The sequence below is a fragment of the Marmota flaviventris genome, chromosome 10 (genome assembly GCF_047511675.1).
Source record: "Marmota flaviventris isolate mMarFla1 chromosome 10, mMarFla1.hap1, whole genome shotgun sequence".
NCBI lineage: Eukaryota > Metazoa > Chordata > Mammalia > Rodentia > Sciuridae > Marmota > Marmota flaviventris.
In genome coordinates, this window is record NC_092507.1 from 20850395 (window position 1) to 20866736 (window position 16342).

General features: G+C 40.5%; 1 protein-coding gene across 1 annotated transcript; it reads left to right on the forward strand.

The window, feature by feature from the left end:
* The first annotated feature begins 2753 nt into the window (after positions 1 to 2753).
* On the forward strand, positions 2754 to 5980 carry Atp5if1 (ATP synthase inhibitory factor subunit 1). The gene is made up of 3 exons (XM_027937332.2): positions 2754 to 2902; positions 2995 to 3086; positions 5722 to 5980. The coding sequence occupies exons 1-3, from the start codon at positions 2816 to 2818 to the stop codon at positions 5861 to 5863; spliced, it is 321 nt and encodes a 106-aa protein (XP_027793133.2). The 5' UTR covers positions 2754 to 2815; the 3' UTR covers positions 5864 to 5980.
* The last annotated feature ends 10362 nt before the right edge of the window (positions 5981 to 16342 follow it).

A 16342-nucleotide genomic window follows, 5' to 3' on the forward strand; every position in this document is an offset into this window, starting at 1 on the left:
CCCCACCTCCTCCACCCAGTCGCGATCCTTAAAGGGCTCCAGCCCTTAAGTGCGCATTGTTTGAATTGCGGTGAAACACACACAGCATATAGTCGGCTATTTTTAAGTGAACATTTCCGTGGGTGTTAGTACATTGACAGTGTTATGCAACCACCACCTCTATCTACTTTCAAAATAATCACCTCAAAAGGAGATTTGGTATCCATAAAGCAGTTACTCTCCATTCCCCTCCTCCCCAGTTCTTGACTGCAACTGATGTGTTCTGTCTCCATGAATTTACTTATTCTGGATATTTCACATAGATGGGAATCATACAATATGTGACTGCTCTGTATATGTTCCTTTCATTTAGCATAATATTTTCAAAGTTTATTCAAAGTCTGTTATGTATCAGAGTTCCATTTATGGCTGCATCATATTCCACTATAGCATTTTTATACCGCAGTTTGTTTATCTGTTCACCAGTTCATGGACATTTGGATGTTCCCACCTTTTGGCTCTCGTAAAATATTGCTGCTTTAAACAGGTATGTACACTATTTGAGCACTTGTCTGTCTTTTTTTTTTTTTTTTTTTTTGGTTGGGGGATTGAATCCAGGGGTGTTCTACTAGTGAGCTTCACCCCCAGCCATCCCTTTCTAATTTTGAGAAATTTTGAGACAGGGTCTTACTAAGTTGACCAGGCCGGCCTCTACTGATCCTCCTGCCCCAGCTTCCTGAGATTACAGACATGCACCACCACAGTAGGCTGTGTACTTATTTTCAATTAGGGGGTGGATATATACCTAGAAGGAAATTGTTCAGTTATATAACTCTATATTTTTGTAGTGCTGGGGATTTTTTTTTTTTTATTTCTTGTGATGCTGGGGATTTATCCCAGGACCTGATACATGTGAGGCAAGCACTCTACCAACTGAGCTATATCCCAGGGATTTAACCCATGGCCTCATGCATGCTAGGCAAGCACTCTACCACTGAGCCACATCCCAGCCTGATAATTTTATGTTTAATTTTTTGAGCCACCACTAAGAGCTTTTCCACAGCAGCTGGTCCATTTTACATTCCCACCAGCAATGTATGAGAGTTCCAATTTCTCCACCTTCTCACCAACAGTTGTTATTTTCCTTTATATATCCTTTATTATGGCATCCCAGTGCCTAGATGGATCTTTTGCACAAGCTCAGCAAGATCTTCCATTGGACGTTCAGCCTAGGAGATGATCAAAAAGCAGCAGTATCACCAGGCACAGTGGCACATGCCTGTAATCCCAGCAGCTCCGGAGGCTAAGGCAGGAGGATCACGAGTTCAAAGCCAGCCTCAGCAACAGCAAGCAATGGGCAACTCAGTGAGACCCTGTCTCTAAATAAAATACAAAATAGGGCTGGGGATGTGTCTCAGTGGTCAAGTGCTCCTGAGTTTAATTCCCTGTACCAAAAAAAAAAAAAAACGGTATCTGAGAACTAGAGAGTTCTGAACTGGAATGACACATGACACTCATCTAGAAACACACACAATTATTATTATAACTAGATAGTGGTCTCACAAGTTGTTTTTTCCACCAGGAGCAGTGGTATACACCTGTAATCCCCAGCTTCTGGGGAGACTGAGGCAGAAAGATTCCCAGCCCCCCCCCCCACACACACACACATTATTATTTCCAACCTTCCTTCTCTGCATGTTTTCTTAAATTATCTGTAATATACACTTGAAAATATGCCCAGCAGCTATTTCTTCCCATTGAAGGCACACAAACCAGGGCTATTGTTTTCAATAAAAACCAGTTCTATTTCATAGAAAACAGGTTTTTTCACAATAATGAATAAGATAGATAATCTGACCTGACACTTTCATTTTTCTCTTCTTCTAAAGGAAAAAGAAACTTGGCCCAGAGATAGAAAACGACATAGGCAAAGGCTGTGAACTTCATGAAGGTAAAGACTCCTGTTGTCTTGTTCACATTATTAGATGGAAGGAAAGTCAAGGCAAAGCCTTCTTTAGACTCATATTAATGTTCTTTTCTATTCTTGAACCACATTACCAAAAAGTTTAGTTATCAAGCCTGTTCAACAGCATATTAACACAGTTCACAAATATTAATTCACTACCTACTTAAGGCCCTGATGACTTCACAAGTTTAAATGTGAAAATAGAAAGAGACAGAGAGCACAAAATAGGGGGATGTGATAGAATCGCTGGTCATAGAATGACTGAGGAGGTCAGGAAAGATTTCCAAGAAGGTGAAATTTAAGCTGGGACTTGTGACTGAAATGTCAATGCAACAAGAGAACACTGAAACCTCCTACGAGATAAACATGATTTCTTGTGTATTAAATCGGGGCGTGTTGGAGATCGGTGTACTGGACCTCAGCATCCTAGAAATAGGTTCCAAACGCTCCTGATCCCCATTTTATCGATGCCAGCAGGAAAAGAGGAAAAGGACGCTTCGAGTTTTCAGTAATATCGACTTTAGGACTGAAAGTACGTGGTAAGGGCAAATGCCACGCCTTAGTCCATTGGGTCCAAGAACCGAAATTTCGGCTTTAGTCACTATTACCCTCTTATCCAACCTGCTCTATCAGTGTTCTCCAGCCCTTTGGCATCTCAACCCTTGTTAGAGGTTGGCTAAAAATAGACCAGCCTCTCTCTGGATTTGCGGTTTCTCTTTCAGGAGCCCCGCCTCCTCTCTCTCCTGATTCGTTACTCCTATGTTCCTCCCGCCCCGTCACCGAATAGATTGGCTGTTTGAGCATCCTCGAGCTTAGCGCGTAGAGAGAAGCGGCCAAGCCAGTGAGCAGAGAGGTGCGGCGCTAGTAACAATGGCAGGCACGGCGCTGGCGGCCAGGGCGCGGCTCGGGGTACTCGGAATAAGAGCCATGCAAACCCGAGGCTTTGGTTCGGACCAGGTACGCTGCGGCAGTTTCTGCTGCCCTATCCCTGTGGGCGGATCGTCTCTTCCTTTCTACATCTTTACCAATATCCGGGTCTCTCTCCGCAGTCCGAGGATGTTGACAGAAGCGCTGGAGCGATCCGGGAAGCCGGTGGGGCCTTCGGGAAGAGAGAGCGGGCTGAAGAGGAACGATACTTCCGGTGAGGCCCACCGGGTCCCAAGTCCAGCGCTAACAATCCCAGAGCCTTCCCATCCTTCTTAAGCCTCAGTCACCCCACTCATCCCTACCTGGTGCCTTGGGGTGCCCCATCCTTCAGCAGAAAACCCGGACCCCCAATTCATTACACCGTGACAGTTGAGGTCCGGACTTTTGCCATCTAGAGCGCGCTCCGAGGACCTCTCGCCACAGCACCAGGGCCCCAAGCCCAAGCCTTTCCCAACGGGTCTCCAGAATTCCTAGCCCGCGGCTCAACTCCTCTTTTGCCATTTACCATCTCCTTGCCTGCGGTGATCCTCCTTACCCCGTGTGGTGCGAAACGCCTCCAGATTCTTAGCGCGGTGTCGAGATCCTACTGTTTATTACTTGTAGACTCTCTGAGCTGACTCAGTCACTTCAGGCTTCACCCACTTTTCATCCCCTCTCCCCCTCCTCTAAACGCCTTAGCTTTGCAAACCCTTATGGGTTCTCTGAACCTTCAGTCCCACTCAGCCATTTCTAGACCCTGTGCGTCTCTATCTGCGCCTGATTGAGAGGGTTTTAGGAATTGGTAGCACCTGCTCATGGTTGGGCTCACCCATGCTGCAGATTTTTGCCCTTCTCAGCCCAGGCCAGACCCTGGGCTGGAAATTAGGAGTAAGGAGTGTACTGGGCTAAGCTACTTTCTTTCCCAGCCCCTGCGTTATCTTTGACGTCTGTTCACACTGGGGAGAAGCAGCAAGGAATTAATCTTGCTTCTTTTTCTGTTAGGTCTGTGCCTTGTCTTAAAAATTATCATTTAGAGTTTGGGGTTGTGGCTCAGTGACAGAGCGCTTGCCTCGCGTATGTGAGGCCCTGTGTTCGATCCTTAGCAATACATAAAAATAAATAAACAAAATAAAGGAATTAGGGCTGGGGTTGTGGCTCTGCAGTAGAGCATTCGCCTAGCATGTACAGCGCCCTGGGTTCGATCCAACACCATATAAAAATGAATAAAATAAAGGTTAAAAAAATAAAGGTATTAAAAAGTTATCATGGGGCCGGGCACCGTGGCACATGCCTTGTCATCCCAGCAATTTGGGAGGCTGAGGCAGAAGGATGGAAAATTGGAGACCAGCTAGGTGTGGTGGTGCTCGCCTGTAATCCCAGCAGCTGCAGAGTCTGAGACAGGAAGATCATGAATTCAGAGCCAGCCTCAGCAAAAGCGAGGCACTAAGCAACTCAGTGAGACCCTGTTTCTGAATAAAATACACAAAAGGGCTGGGGATGTGGCTCAGTGGCGGAGGGCCCCTGAGTTCAAGCCCCGATACCAAAAATGAGTAGAATAATCACAACACCATACTAGAAAGCCAGGGTCCAGCCCTTAGAGACCATTTAATTGGCCTCTACATTCTTATTTATTTATTTATTTATTTTAGTTGTAGATGGACACAGTATCTTTATTTATGTATTTGTTTGTTTATTTTTATGAGGTGCTGAGGATCGAACCTGTGAGGCAAATGTTCTATCACTGAGCTACAGCCCCAACCCTGGGCCTCTGCATTCTACAGTTAAGGAAAACAGGCCTAAATGTGGCCATACCAACATTTTTATATTCTCCCTTCTTGAGAACTAATTGAACTGCTAAACACTTAAACATGCAAGAGATCCCCTCTTTTTTGGACTTTACAGTGAGCCATGCATTCTCTAGTCAAATTGGGATAGTTAATGGATATTTATACCTTCTTTGTCACCCTCCTTTTGCTCCTTTTATTCCTCCTGGGCAAACTAGCCCACACCTATAATAATATAATCCCAGCTACTGGGTAGACTGAGGCATGAGGATAGAAAGTTGGAGGACAGTCTTGGCAACCCTGATTCAGAATATAATTTAAGGCCTGGGATTGAAGCTCAGAGGTAGAGCGCTTGCCTCTCATATATAAGGCCTGGGATTGATCCTCAGCACCACATAAAAATAAATAAATAAAAACAAATTATAATTTAAAAGCATGGGGGGGATATAGCTCAGGGGTAGAGTGCTTGCCTTCCATGTGGTAGGATCCTGGGTATGATCCCCAGTACCACAAGAAGGGGGGCAAAAAGGGCTTCTGACTCTCAGGGTTGTTTTTCTGATAAGGTATCAGAAACTAATGTTATATCTTTCTAGAATTCTCTAGTTAACAAATAATTTGAAAAGAATAGTTCATAATGATGGAGTTTTAGGCATTAGCACCAGGAAAATTGAATCATTTTGATGATCCTCCTTAAGGTGGATGTACCTTAATTTAGGATGGGGTATTCTTTGACTAGTGGGGGTTATGGGTAAAAGAGGATGGTCAAGTCGACTCCTATGGGATTGGGATGCCTGTCTTTGTTTTTTGTTGTTTTGTTTTGTACTGGGGATTAAACCCAGGGATGCTTTATCACTGATCTACATCCCCAACCCTTTTTATTTTGAGACAGGGTCTTGCTAAGTTGTTGAAGCTGGTTTCGAATTTGCCATCCTCCTGCCTCCCAAGCCACTGGGAGGGTGTACAGGTGCACACCCCTATGTCCAGCTGGGACACCTGGTTTTTTACCTTAGGTATTAAAGGTTATGCTTAGAAATCTCTTTGGGGTAAAAAATTGGAATCACACCTGAAGCCACTGTGTCCTCACAGAGAGAAGACTAGAGAACAACTGGCAATCTTGAAGAAACATCATGAAGATGAGATCAGTCATCATAAGAAGGAGATTGAACGTCTGCAGAAAGAAATTGAGCGGCATAAGCAGAAGATTAAACATCTACACAATGATGATTAAGTGCACACAGTTCCCCATAGAATGGCATATATCATTGCCCACTTCTACATAAACATAATTCTGGTTTACTTAATTGTTCTGTGTGTTGCCAGTAGATAATAAATGGTCATTATCGAACTGTGTTTGATGCCTTCTTCTATCTAGGAGACACGTGGTAGAGGGAAAGACTCCATGTATCTCCTAAAATGAATGAATTAGATTGGCTCCTGCAACAGGGAGCTCACAGAAAATGTGAAGCTTTAAAAGTCAGAAGCAATGTAGAGAATGGAGAAGGATGATTATTTCAAAAGACGCAGCATCAGTAATAGAATACTGCATTTATAAATGGATTAAAAGGATTCATGAACTAGTCATTCTTATTCTAATTTTGCAAATGGAGACAACTAAAATAATAACATGTACAGCATTGCCTGAAGTCACTTAGTACCTTGGAGTTGAGACTTGTATCCAGTTTTTTTTTTTGACTCCTTTCCAAGACTTTTTGTTTGTTTGTTTTATGGTATTGAGGATCAAACCCAGGAACTTGCTCAGCTCTACCACTAAGCTTCATCCCTCAAATTAGATCATAAGGCTGAAAATATACAAACTTGTAACTTATCTAAATAAAAAAAAATTGAGATGACATTGGGCCACTAGTAAAACATTTTCAGTTTACCAGTTCAATGCATCATTTACCCAGAATTATGAGTTTCTTGTTTCAAGACGATAGTACACAAAGACCTTTGGGGCCATTTGTGTGATAAAATGGCAAAAGAAAAGTCATTGACCTAGCTTGTTCAGACAAGATATCAGATGGTTGTTTTCAAAACTTAAACTTGCACATGAACACTGAAATCTGCTGATGGGAGGTTTATAGATACTTGGGATGTGGGAATGCCAGCAATAACATGACCTCAAAGATGAACCACAAGAAATGATCACACTGAAATTGGGGATGTAGTGTTGGGTAAAGTGCTTGCCTAGCATGCTCAAGGCCCTGAATTCAATCCAGCACTGAAAAAAAAAAAAAAAAATCCTAAGTTCCTACATTGTGCTTTTTATTTTTTTAACAACATTACAAAACCGAAAAGTTTAAAATATTAGATAAAAATCAGTCTATTGGCCTGGGGATATAGCTCAGTTGGTAGAGTGTTTGCCTTGTATGCACAAGACCCTGGGTTCAATCCCTAGCACCAAAAAAAAAAAAAAAAAAAAAATCTATTGTTGATTGGACAAAGCAAGAAAAGTTGGAACTTTAAAGTGAAGATGAACATAACTTGAATTGTTGAAAATAGTAATTTTAGAGCAGACTAATTTTAAAATACTTAAACTTTTGAAAATGGTAACTCTTGTCTTTTTATTATGACATACCTGTGCTTAATTTTTCTCATGTTGCAATAAAAGTAAGATATACATATTGAGTAACAATACATGTGAAAATCCTAAAATAATTTGTGTGACATGGCCCAATAACCAAACAACACAGCACAGGTCATAAGATTCACCTGGGATACAGAAGCACCCCAGGTTATTCTTTAGAATCAAGCAAAATTGAAAAACACTATTGCAATCCTTCCGAAACCAGCAGCATTACCTTGACCTGGGACTTTGTTAAAAATTCAAATTCTCAGCCCCAACTCCACCCCAAACTGGAGAGGGGAACCCAGAGATCAGTTTTTTATTTTTAATGTTCTTTTTAAAAATTTATTTTTTAAACAGATACAACATTTTTTATATGTTTGTTTATCCATTTTTATGCGGTGCCGAGGATCAAACCCAGTTCCTCTCACATACTAGGCAAGTGCTCTACCACTGAGCCACAACCCCAGCCCCTTAAAAAATGTATTTTTAGTTGTCATTGGACCTTTATTTTATTTATATATGGTGCTGAGAATCAAACACCAGTGCTTCACACATGCTAGGCAAGTGCTCTACCACTGAGCCACAACCCCAGCCAGCAGAAATTAGTTTTAACAAACCTCCAGTTAGTTCTGATAGCCATTGATGTTTGAGGATCATTGTCGTACAGGCAATTTCTCACAGAATCTGCTGACATGCTTGGGCAAACAACATTTTTATAAATGCAGATTACTAAGTATAGTTGGTCCTCAATATCTATGGGTTCTGCATTCCAGGATTCAACCAACTGTAGGGAAAAAACAAACTCAAGCCCTGCATGGTGGTGCATGCATGTAATGCCAGTAGTTTCGAGGCTGAGGCAGGAGATTGCAAGTTCAAAGCCATTCTCAACAATTTAGTGAGACCTTAAGCAACTTAGTGAGACCCTGCCTCAAAATACAAAATAAAATGAGCTAGGGATATGGCTCTGTGGTTAAGTGCCCCTGTGTTCAATCCCCAATGCCAAAATAGGGAAAGAGAGGCTGGGGATATACCTCAGTTGGTAGTGCTTGCCTCACGTGCACATGGCCCTGGGTTCAATCCTCAGCACCACAAAAAAAAAAAAAAAGAGAGAGAGAGAAAGAAAGAGTGTATAGGCAATATACAAATACTACACCATTATATAAGGGACTTGAGCATTCAAGGATTTTGGGCCCTGGAACCAATCTCCCAATACTGAAAGATGACTGTATAATAATAACAACACTATACATGTTTATTATTTTTAAAGCCTATAGCATTCAGTATTACCAGGCAGTCTCCCGTTTAAATACTAACCAGAACCCTAATTAACTTCTGAGATCAAGCACATTCAGGGTGATATGACCAGACTAGTTCTTTTTCACTATTTATTTATCTATTTATTTATTTTGTAACTATAGATGAACAGAATGCCATTATTTGTTTATTTTTATGTGGTGCTAAGGATCAAACCCAATGCCTCACACATACTAGGCAAGTGCTCTGCCACTGAGTCACAGCCCCAGCCCCCAGACTAGTTCTTAATATCAATGCTACTTTAAAATTAAAAAGATAAAAATATGGCCAAAATTGTTCTATGAAACATATTAACATTTTAAACAATATTGTGTGTAATAAAACCTAGGAAAGGCTATACTGGTTATTTCATTAGTTAAAATCCTTTGTATTTACATGTAACAAAACCCAGCACTGGCTGGCTTAAGAAGGAGAGAAAAAACTATTTATTGGAAGAATAGGGGCTATTATCTCACAGAATCTCAAAACTTGAACAAACCAGACTCAGTAAAGACAGAGATCAGAGTATTTCTGTGACCAACAGGACTAAATTCTTCTAAGAAGTTTCTAAACCATCTATGTCAAAATCATTGGAATACTTTTTTTTTAAGAATTCTAAGGAATTTTACACAATGAAGTTATTTAACAATTGCACAGAAATTTATATTTATGGAGCACTTTACAATTATTTGCTCATTAAATCTCAAGATATTTTTGGGAAATATGTACATTTTAAGGTAGGACAAAGGAAAGAAAAATAGGTTCAAAGGAGATTTAAGGAAGGACAAGGAAATAAAATTTTAAAGTACCATATATTTTTTTCCAGACCTGTCACTCCCAATTTTCTGGGAAATCTGTAAACCCAACTTTTGTGCTATTAATTAGCTCACCAATAACTATATTAAACAGTTAAACAGGATATGATTTTTTTTTCTGTATTAGGAGCTGAGGGGCTGGGGATGTGGCTCAAGCGGTAGCGCACCCGCCTGGCATGCGTGGGGCCCGGGTTCGATCCTCAGCACCACATACAAACAAAGATGTTGTATCTGCCGATAACTAAAAAATAAATATAAAAAAAAAAAAAATAGGAGCTGAACCCAGGGGTCCTACACATGCTAGGCAAGAATTCTACCAGTGAATTACATCCCCAGCCCGAGATACAATATTTTGAGAAACTTATAATTTAGGGGACTTTCCAGCATTATCTATTGATCAGATAATCCACTTCAGCCTAAGGATCCTGAGAATAACCAGACCACCATAAACCATCTTGAGATCAACAAACTAATGTCATCTTTATATATATTCCCATACTTCTCCCCAAGTTTCCTTTAGAAGAAAAGAGCACATGCCTATAATCCCAGCAATTTGGGAGGCTGAGGCAGGAAGATTGGGAGTTTCAGTTCAGGCCTAGCAATTTAGCAAGACACTGTCTCAAAAAAAGGGCCGGAGATGTAGTTCAGTGGTAAAGGGTCCAGAGTTCACTTCCCAGTACTCAAAAGCATTAAAAAAAAAAAAAGAAGAAGAAGAAGAAGTGGAAAAAGGACCCCCTCAGTCTAGTTCCCGCCTCTTCTCAAGATCCTCTTCTAGAGATAAACTCTTTTCCCATGACAATTCCATTAGTTTAATCATATAAAATAAAAAGAGCTCAGGATGTAGCTCAGTGGTAGAGTTCCTCCTAAGTTCAATCCCTAGTACAATAAAAAAAATCTCCAAGATTGGGGCCTGGGTGTTGGTATTTTCAAAAAGCATCCTAGGTTTTCCCAATATGTGACCAGAGTTAAGAACTACTTACTGTTGGGCTGGGGATATGGCTCAAGAGGTAGCGCGCTTGCCTGGCATGTGCAGGGCTATGGGTTCGATCCTCAGCACCACATAAAAATAAAAAATAAAGATGTTGTGTCCACTAAAAAAAAACAAAAAACTAATAAATAAATAAATTTATTAAAAAAAAAAAAAAAGAACTACTTACTATCCAGGGGCTATGGCTGTGGCTCAGCGGTAGAGCTGCTTGCCTAGCATGTGCGAGGCCCTTGGTTGGATCCTCAGCACCACATAAAAATAAAGATATTAAGAAAAAAAAAGAACTACTGTTCAGCTGCATATCATTGAGCAGTTTGTTCACCCTGTAAGGCCCCAGAATAAAGGGGTTCAGGAAAGACTAAAATTCAGTCTATACACTGCTGGCCAAGCAGTATACTCTATTTTAGGAGTAGCATCTCTTCAGCTTGTCCAATTTTGCCTAATTCTCAGATACAGGACCCTTAGGTCATTCTCCTGTTCTTGAACATGCATTGTTTCATATCCTACAGAGTTTATTTTCAGTTTTTTTAAAATTACATTCAATAAATTTACTTTTAGCATCTACTATAGGCCAGGCATTGGGTATGCGCTAGGAATACAATCACAAAATATTTATAGTTCCTTTCCTTATGGCATCCATAGCCTATTGGAAAAGACAAATGATTAAACAGAGAATTAAATAATAATGTGAGAAGTGCTCCAATGGAAACAAATATGGAATACCAGGGAAGGACACAGGGCAGATGCAGTATCCAGACCTGGGGCTCAAAGGAACCTGATGGTGGGAGAGATGTAACTGACCAAGGAAAAAAGAAGGGGATGGTGCTGGGCATAGTGGCACACACCTGTAATCCCAGTGGCTCTGGAGGCTGAGGCAGGAGGATCTTGAGTTCAAAGTCAGCCTCAGCAACAGCGAGGCACTAAGCAACTCAGTGAGACCCTATCTTTGAATAAAATATGAAAAAGGGCTGGGGATGTGGCTCAGTGGTCGAGTGCCCCTGAGTTTAATCCTCAGTACCAAAAAAAAAAAAAGAAGGGGATGGCACCAAGTGTGGTGGCACATGCCTGTAATCCTAGCAGTTTAGGAGGCTGAGGGAGGATCCAGAGTTCAAAGCCAGCCTTGGCAACTTTGCAAGTCCCTAAGCAACTTAGCAAGACCCTGTCTCAAAATAGATAAAAAAAAAAAGGACTGTGGATGTAGCCCAGTGGTAAAGTACCCTGGGTTCTATCCAGTACAAAAAAAAAAAAAAATGGTGAGAGTTATATGTGAGGTTGTATAACTAGTAGCAAAATTTCTACTTCTGGACATTCTATTCCATTTAGTTTTATGCAAACTAGCTGACTTTGGCCTGGTCTTATCCAGAAAAAAGAACATTGAAGTTAATGAGTGTTAGAGCTGGGTGCAGTGGAGCCAGTTGATATTCCCAGCTACCTGGGGGGCGTTGAAGCAGGAGGATTCCTTGAGCCCTAGAGTTTAGACATGTTTCTTCAGGAAAAAAAGGAAAGAAAGAAAAAAGTTAATGAGTGTTTATTTTAACTACCAAATAAGGTAGTTAAAAGAGCCTTGAGAGTAAGATCAGAAATGCTGGTTCTACTCCCCATTCTGCCACGGTTTTACACTTTGACCTTGAACAAGGGTGTGTCAGAGAGGGTGAGCAAGAGCCCAAGAAAGTAGGGGGCTGGCACTGGAGTTGTACCTCAGTGGTAGAGCTCTTGCCTAACAGGTTCCAGGCCTTGAGTTGGATTCCCAGAACTACCAAAAAAAGAAAAAAAAAAAAAAAGGAAAGAAATTAAAGAAAAAAGTGTAGCAGAGACAGGCATAATGCCACACAAGAAAGGATTAAAAGTTCAAAGCCAGCTTCAGCAACTTAATGAGACCCTGTCTCAAAAAATAAAAAGGGCTGGAGATGTGCCTCAGTGGTTAGTAAGAGTGCCTCTGGGTTCAATTCCCAGTATTAAAAAAAAAAAAAAAAAGTGTACAAGAAAGTAAAGGTGAGGGACTGGGATGTAGTTCAGTTGGTAGAGTGCTTATTTTGCATGCACAAGGCCCTGGGGTCGATCCCCAGCACCACAAAAAAAAAAAAAAAAAAAAAAAAAAAAAAAAAAAAAAATCAAGCCACTAGAGGGGTTTAATATAGTCTTGTGCTTCATTTTCACTTTTTTATTCAGTAGTACTGGGGATTGAACCCAGAGCCTTGTGCATATGAGGCAAGCACTCTACCTACTGAGGTACATGCCCAGTCCCCTGTATAGTTGTTCCTACAGAGGCCAGCTAGGTAATGTAAATGAGTCTAGTATTCCAGTCTCAGTGGGAACTGAGAACTGGAGAAGACAAGCCCACTTACTCATTTTGGCTGATGGTTGGTGGTACTCAAACTCTGATGGCAGATCTTCCTGTTTTCTAAGAGACTTCACGAATTAGGAATTTTAATATGAAGTATCCCAATTTTTAAATCTTAACAACTTATTCAATTTTTTTTAAACATAGAGGACTAAAAAATATATGTTAGCAGGCCAAATTATGATCCATTACATGTCCAACTTCAACCTGGACAATACAAGCAAAAAGGTTTGTGTGTGGTAGTTACTTGGTCAGAGTATTTTCAGATGCCTTTGCATACCTGAGCTATTTATATTTGTTTCTGTGTCCTTGCCTGTTTGATCTTGGCTGTCAGATATCAAGCATGATTCAGCTCTATACTCTCCTCCCCCACATCCACCAAGCACCCATATGAGGCATTAATAAAGTCCCCAGAAGTAAACTTTTTTAAGTTTTATAAGCAGAATTGGGGTATAGCTTAGTGATAGGGTGCTTAGCATATTAAATCCCAAGCACTGAAAGAAATAAAAATAAAATTTTATAATTTCCATCAGCAGTTTTGGATATATTTGTGCATAGCATTCAACTTATGAATTTACTTATAGGAATTTAATTAATCAGGGATATATTATAATATTTTTATATAAGAATTTTATCTTTATGTAAAATAATGACAAAATTGGGAGAAAAAAATCTAAATATCTAGCAATAAAGATTAATGAACATATTATAATGCACATGAGCATTATACAACCATTAAAAATTAAGAGTCAGGGGGCTAGGGTTGTGGTTCAGAGGTACCAGGTTCGATCCTCAGCACCACATAAAAATAAAATAAAGATATTGTGTCCACCTATAACTAAAAAACAAATATTTTTTAAAAAATTAAGAGTCAGTAGATTGGGAGGATCCTGAGTTCAAAGCCAGCCTCAGCAACAGTGAGGCACTAAACAACTCAGTAGTGAGAGCCTATCTCTAAATAAAATACAAAATAGGGCTGGGGATGTGACTCAGTGGTTGAGTGACCCTTGGTATCCCCCCCCCAAAAAAATTAAGAGTCAGATGCAACTTATCAAGACCCTATTTTAAGATTGGGGATAGAGCTCAATTGGTAGAGTGCTTGCCTCATGTGCACAAGGCCCTGAGTTCAATCCCCAGCACCACCAAAACCCCTCAGGATTCCCATTCCTGTGGGTCTTCCTTTCCTTTGAAGACCCTATCTCAAAATAAAATTAAAAGGTCTGGACATGTAGCTCAGTAGTAATCTCAGTAGTATATAACTCCTGAGTTCAATCCCCAGAACAAGAACAGGAGGGAGGGGGAAGCAAAAACCATTACATTGATTCTGTCTTGGTAGTAAAATTAAGATATGATAGGGGCTAGGACTATGGCTCAATGGTAGAGCCCTCACCTAATATATGTGAAGCACTGGGTTGGGGCCTCAACACCAAATAAAAATAAATAAAATAAAGGTATTGTGCCTACCTACAGCTTTAAAAAACAGATTTGAAGGTCCCACACACAGTTAAAAATGTTCTCTTTTTTTAAATTAAAAACATAATAATCAGGGGCAGGACTGTGGCTCGGTGGCACACTTGCCTGGCATGTATGAGGCATTGGTTTCAATTCTCAGCACCAGTGAGAACCATTAAAAAATTAAGAGTCAGGGGGCTGGGGAGGAGCAAATAATTGAGGCCCTGCGTTCAATAAATAAAATAAAGGTCTATCAACAATTAAGAAAAAAATTTTAGAAATCATAATAATCAGGGGCTGGGGATGTGGCTCAAGCGGTAGCTCGCTCGCCTGGCATGCGTGCAGCCCGGGTTCCATCCTCAGCACCACATACAAAGATGTTGTGTCCGCCGAAAACTGAAAAATAAATATTAAAAAAAAGAAAAAAAGAAAGAAATCATAATAATCAGCCAGTGCGGCAGCACTTACCTGTAATCCCAGCTGCTCCTGAAGCTGAAGGAGGAGGATCCCGAGTTCAAAGCCACCCTCTGCAAAAGCAAAATGCTTAACAACTCAGTGTGACCCTGTTTTCAAATAAAATACAAAAAATAGGGCTGGGGATGTGGCTCAGTGGTCGAGTGCCTCTGAGTTCAATCTCTGATACCCCCCCAAAAAGTAATAATCTTATTTAAATTAAAGAAGTATATAGTCTTGAAACTTCTCCATTTCCCTCTGCTCCAAATTTAATCCACAACATCTGCAAACTTCACATTTTCCTAGATTTGTTTCCTCTGTGTAAACCACATGTACATCAATGGAATCATCCTATATGAATCATTGTGGAACTTTTTTTCCTTTTAACCTAACACTAAATCCTGCACACTTGAGCTGGGGGTATAGCTCAATTGGTGGAGTGCTTGTTTAGCATGCATAAGGCCCTGGGTTCAATCTCCAGTACCACAAAAAAAAAAAAAAATCCTGCACACTTTCTATTTCAGTCTATATACAGCTACCTTCTATTTCTTTGTGTAATAAATCAATTTATCACTCTAACCATACCCCTTTGATGAGCATTCTGGTCACTGTCAGTTCTTCACATTTACAATAATAGAGCAATGAACAGCAATAAATATTAGCTAAGGGCAGAAAGCCTGAAAGAAAAAAATTAAAAACAGAAAAAAAAGGGGGTTGGGGTTGTGGCTCGGCGATGGACCCCCCTGGGTTCGATCCTCAGTACCACATAAAAACAAATAAGTAAAATAAATGTATTGTGTCCAACTACAACTAAAATGTAAAATATTAAAAAAGGGAAATATTTTGGGTTTTTAATCTTTACATATTTCTGTATTTTCCAAGATTTCTGCAATAGTTATGTCATTTACAACTTGGAAGGGAAATATAAAGCTAAAACCAAATATCTACTTAAAAGAAGAAGAACAAAGTAAGAATTAAAAAGTAAGTCTTGGGGGGCTGGGGTTGTGGCTCAGTGGTAGAGTGCTTGCTTAGCATGTATGAGGCACTGGGTTCAATCCTCAGCACCACATAAATGTGAAATAAAGATATTATGTCTAACCAAAACTTAAAAATAAATATTAAAAAAAAAGTAAGTCTTGGGGTCTGGGATTGTGGCTCAGTGGTAGAGCACTTGCCTAATAAGTGTTGAGGCACTGGGTTCAATTCTCAGCACCACATAAAAATAAATAAACAAAATAAAGGTTTGTGTATATAAATAACTAAAAAAATTGTTTTAAAGTAGTCTTGAAATGAGTCAGACATTATTACCCTATGTATTATTACGTGTACAGCCAGAGAAATGAGAAATTGTGCTCCATTTGTGCATAATGAGTTGAAATGCATTCTGCTGTCATTTATAACTGATTAGAACAACAAACAAACAAAAGCAATCCTCAATTGAAGGGCAGTCTTGGATGCTTCCTGCAGAGGCGGGGCTGGGAAGACAGGGAGAGGCGAGTCGCCAAGGTCTGCACCAATCAGAGTCCGGTTGATGGGCAGACCCTGGAGAAGCTGGAGACACTCCCCGTCCCTCAAACAGCCACAGAGATCGCTTGGGTAAGTAAGCAGCCTGGAAACCCTGCTGGAGCCTATCCTGCGCATCGCTGAAGATTGCTATTGGCTGCTAGAAAAACCCATCCCACCTTCATCCTCATTGGCCCCCGCGGTTTACGTAAGAGGAGCCTGTTGCTGAGCAAAAAGTAAGTGCAGTTGCTTTCGTTGAGAAGACATTAGGACTGAAAACCTGCTGGGCGTCC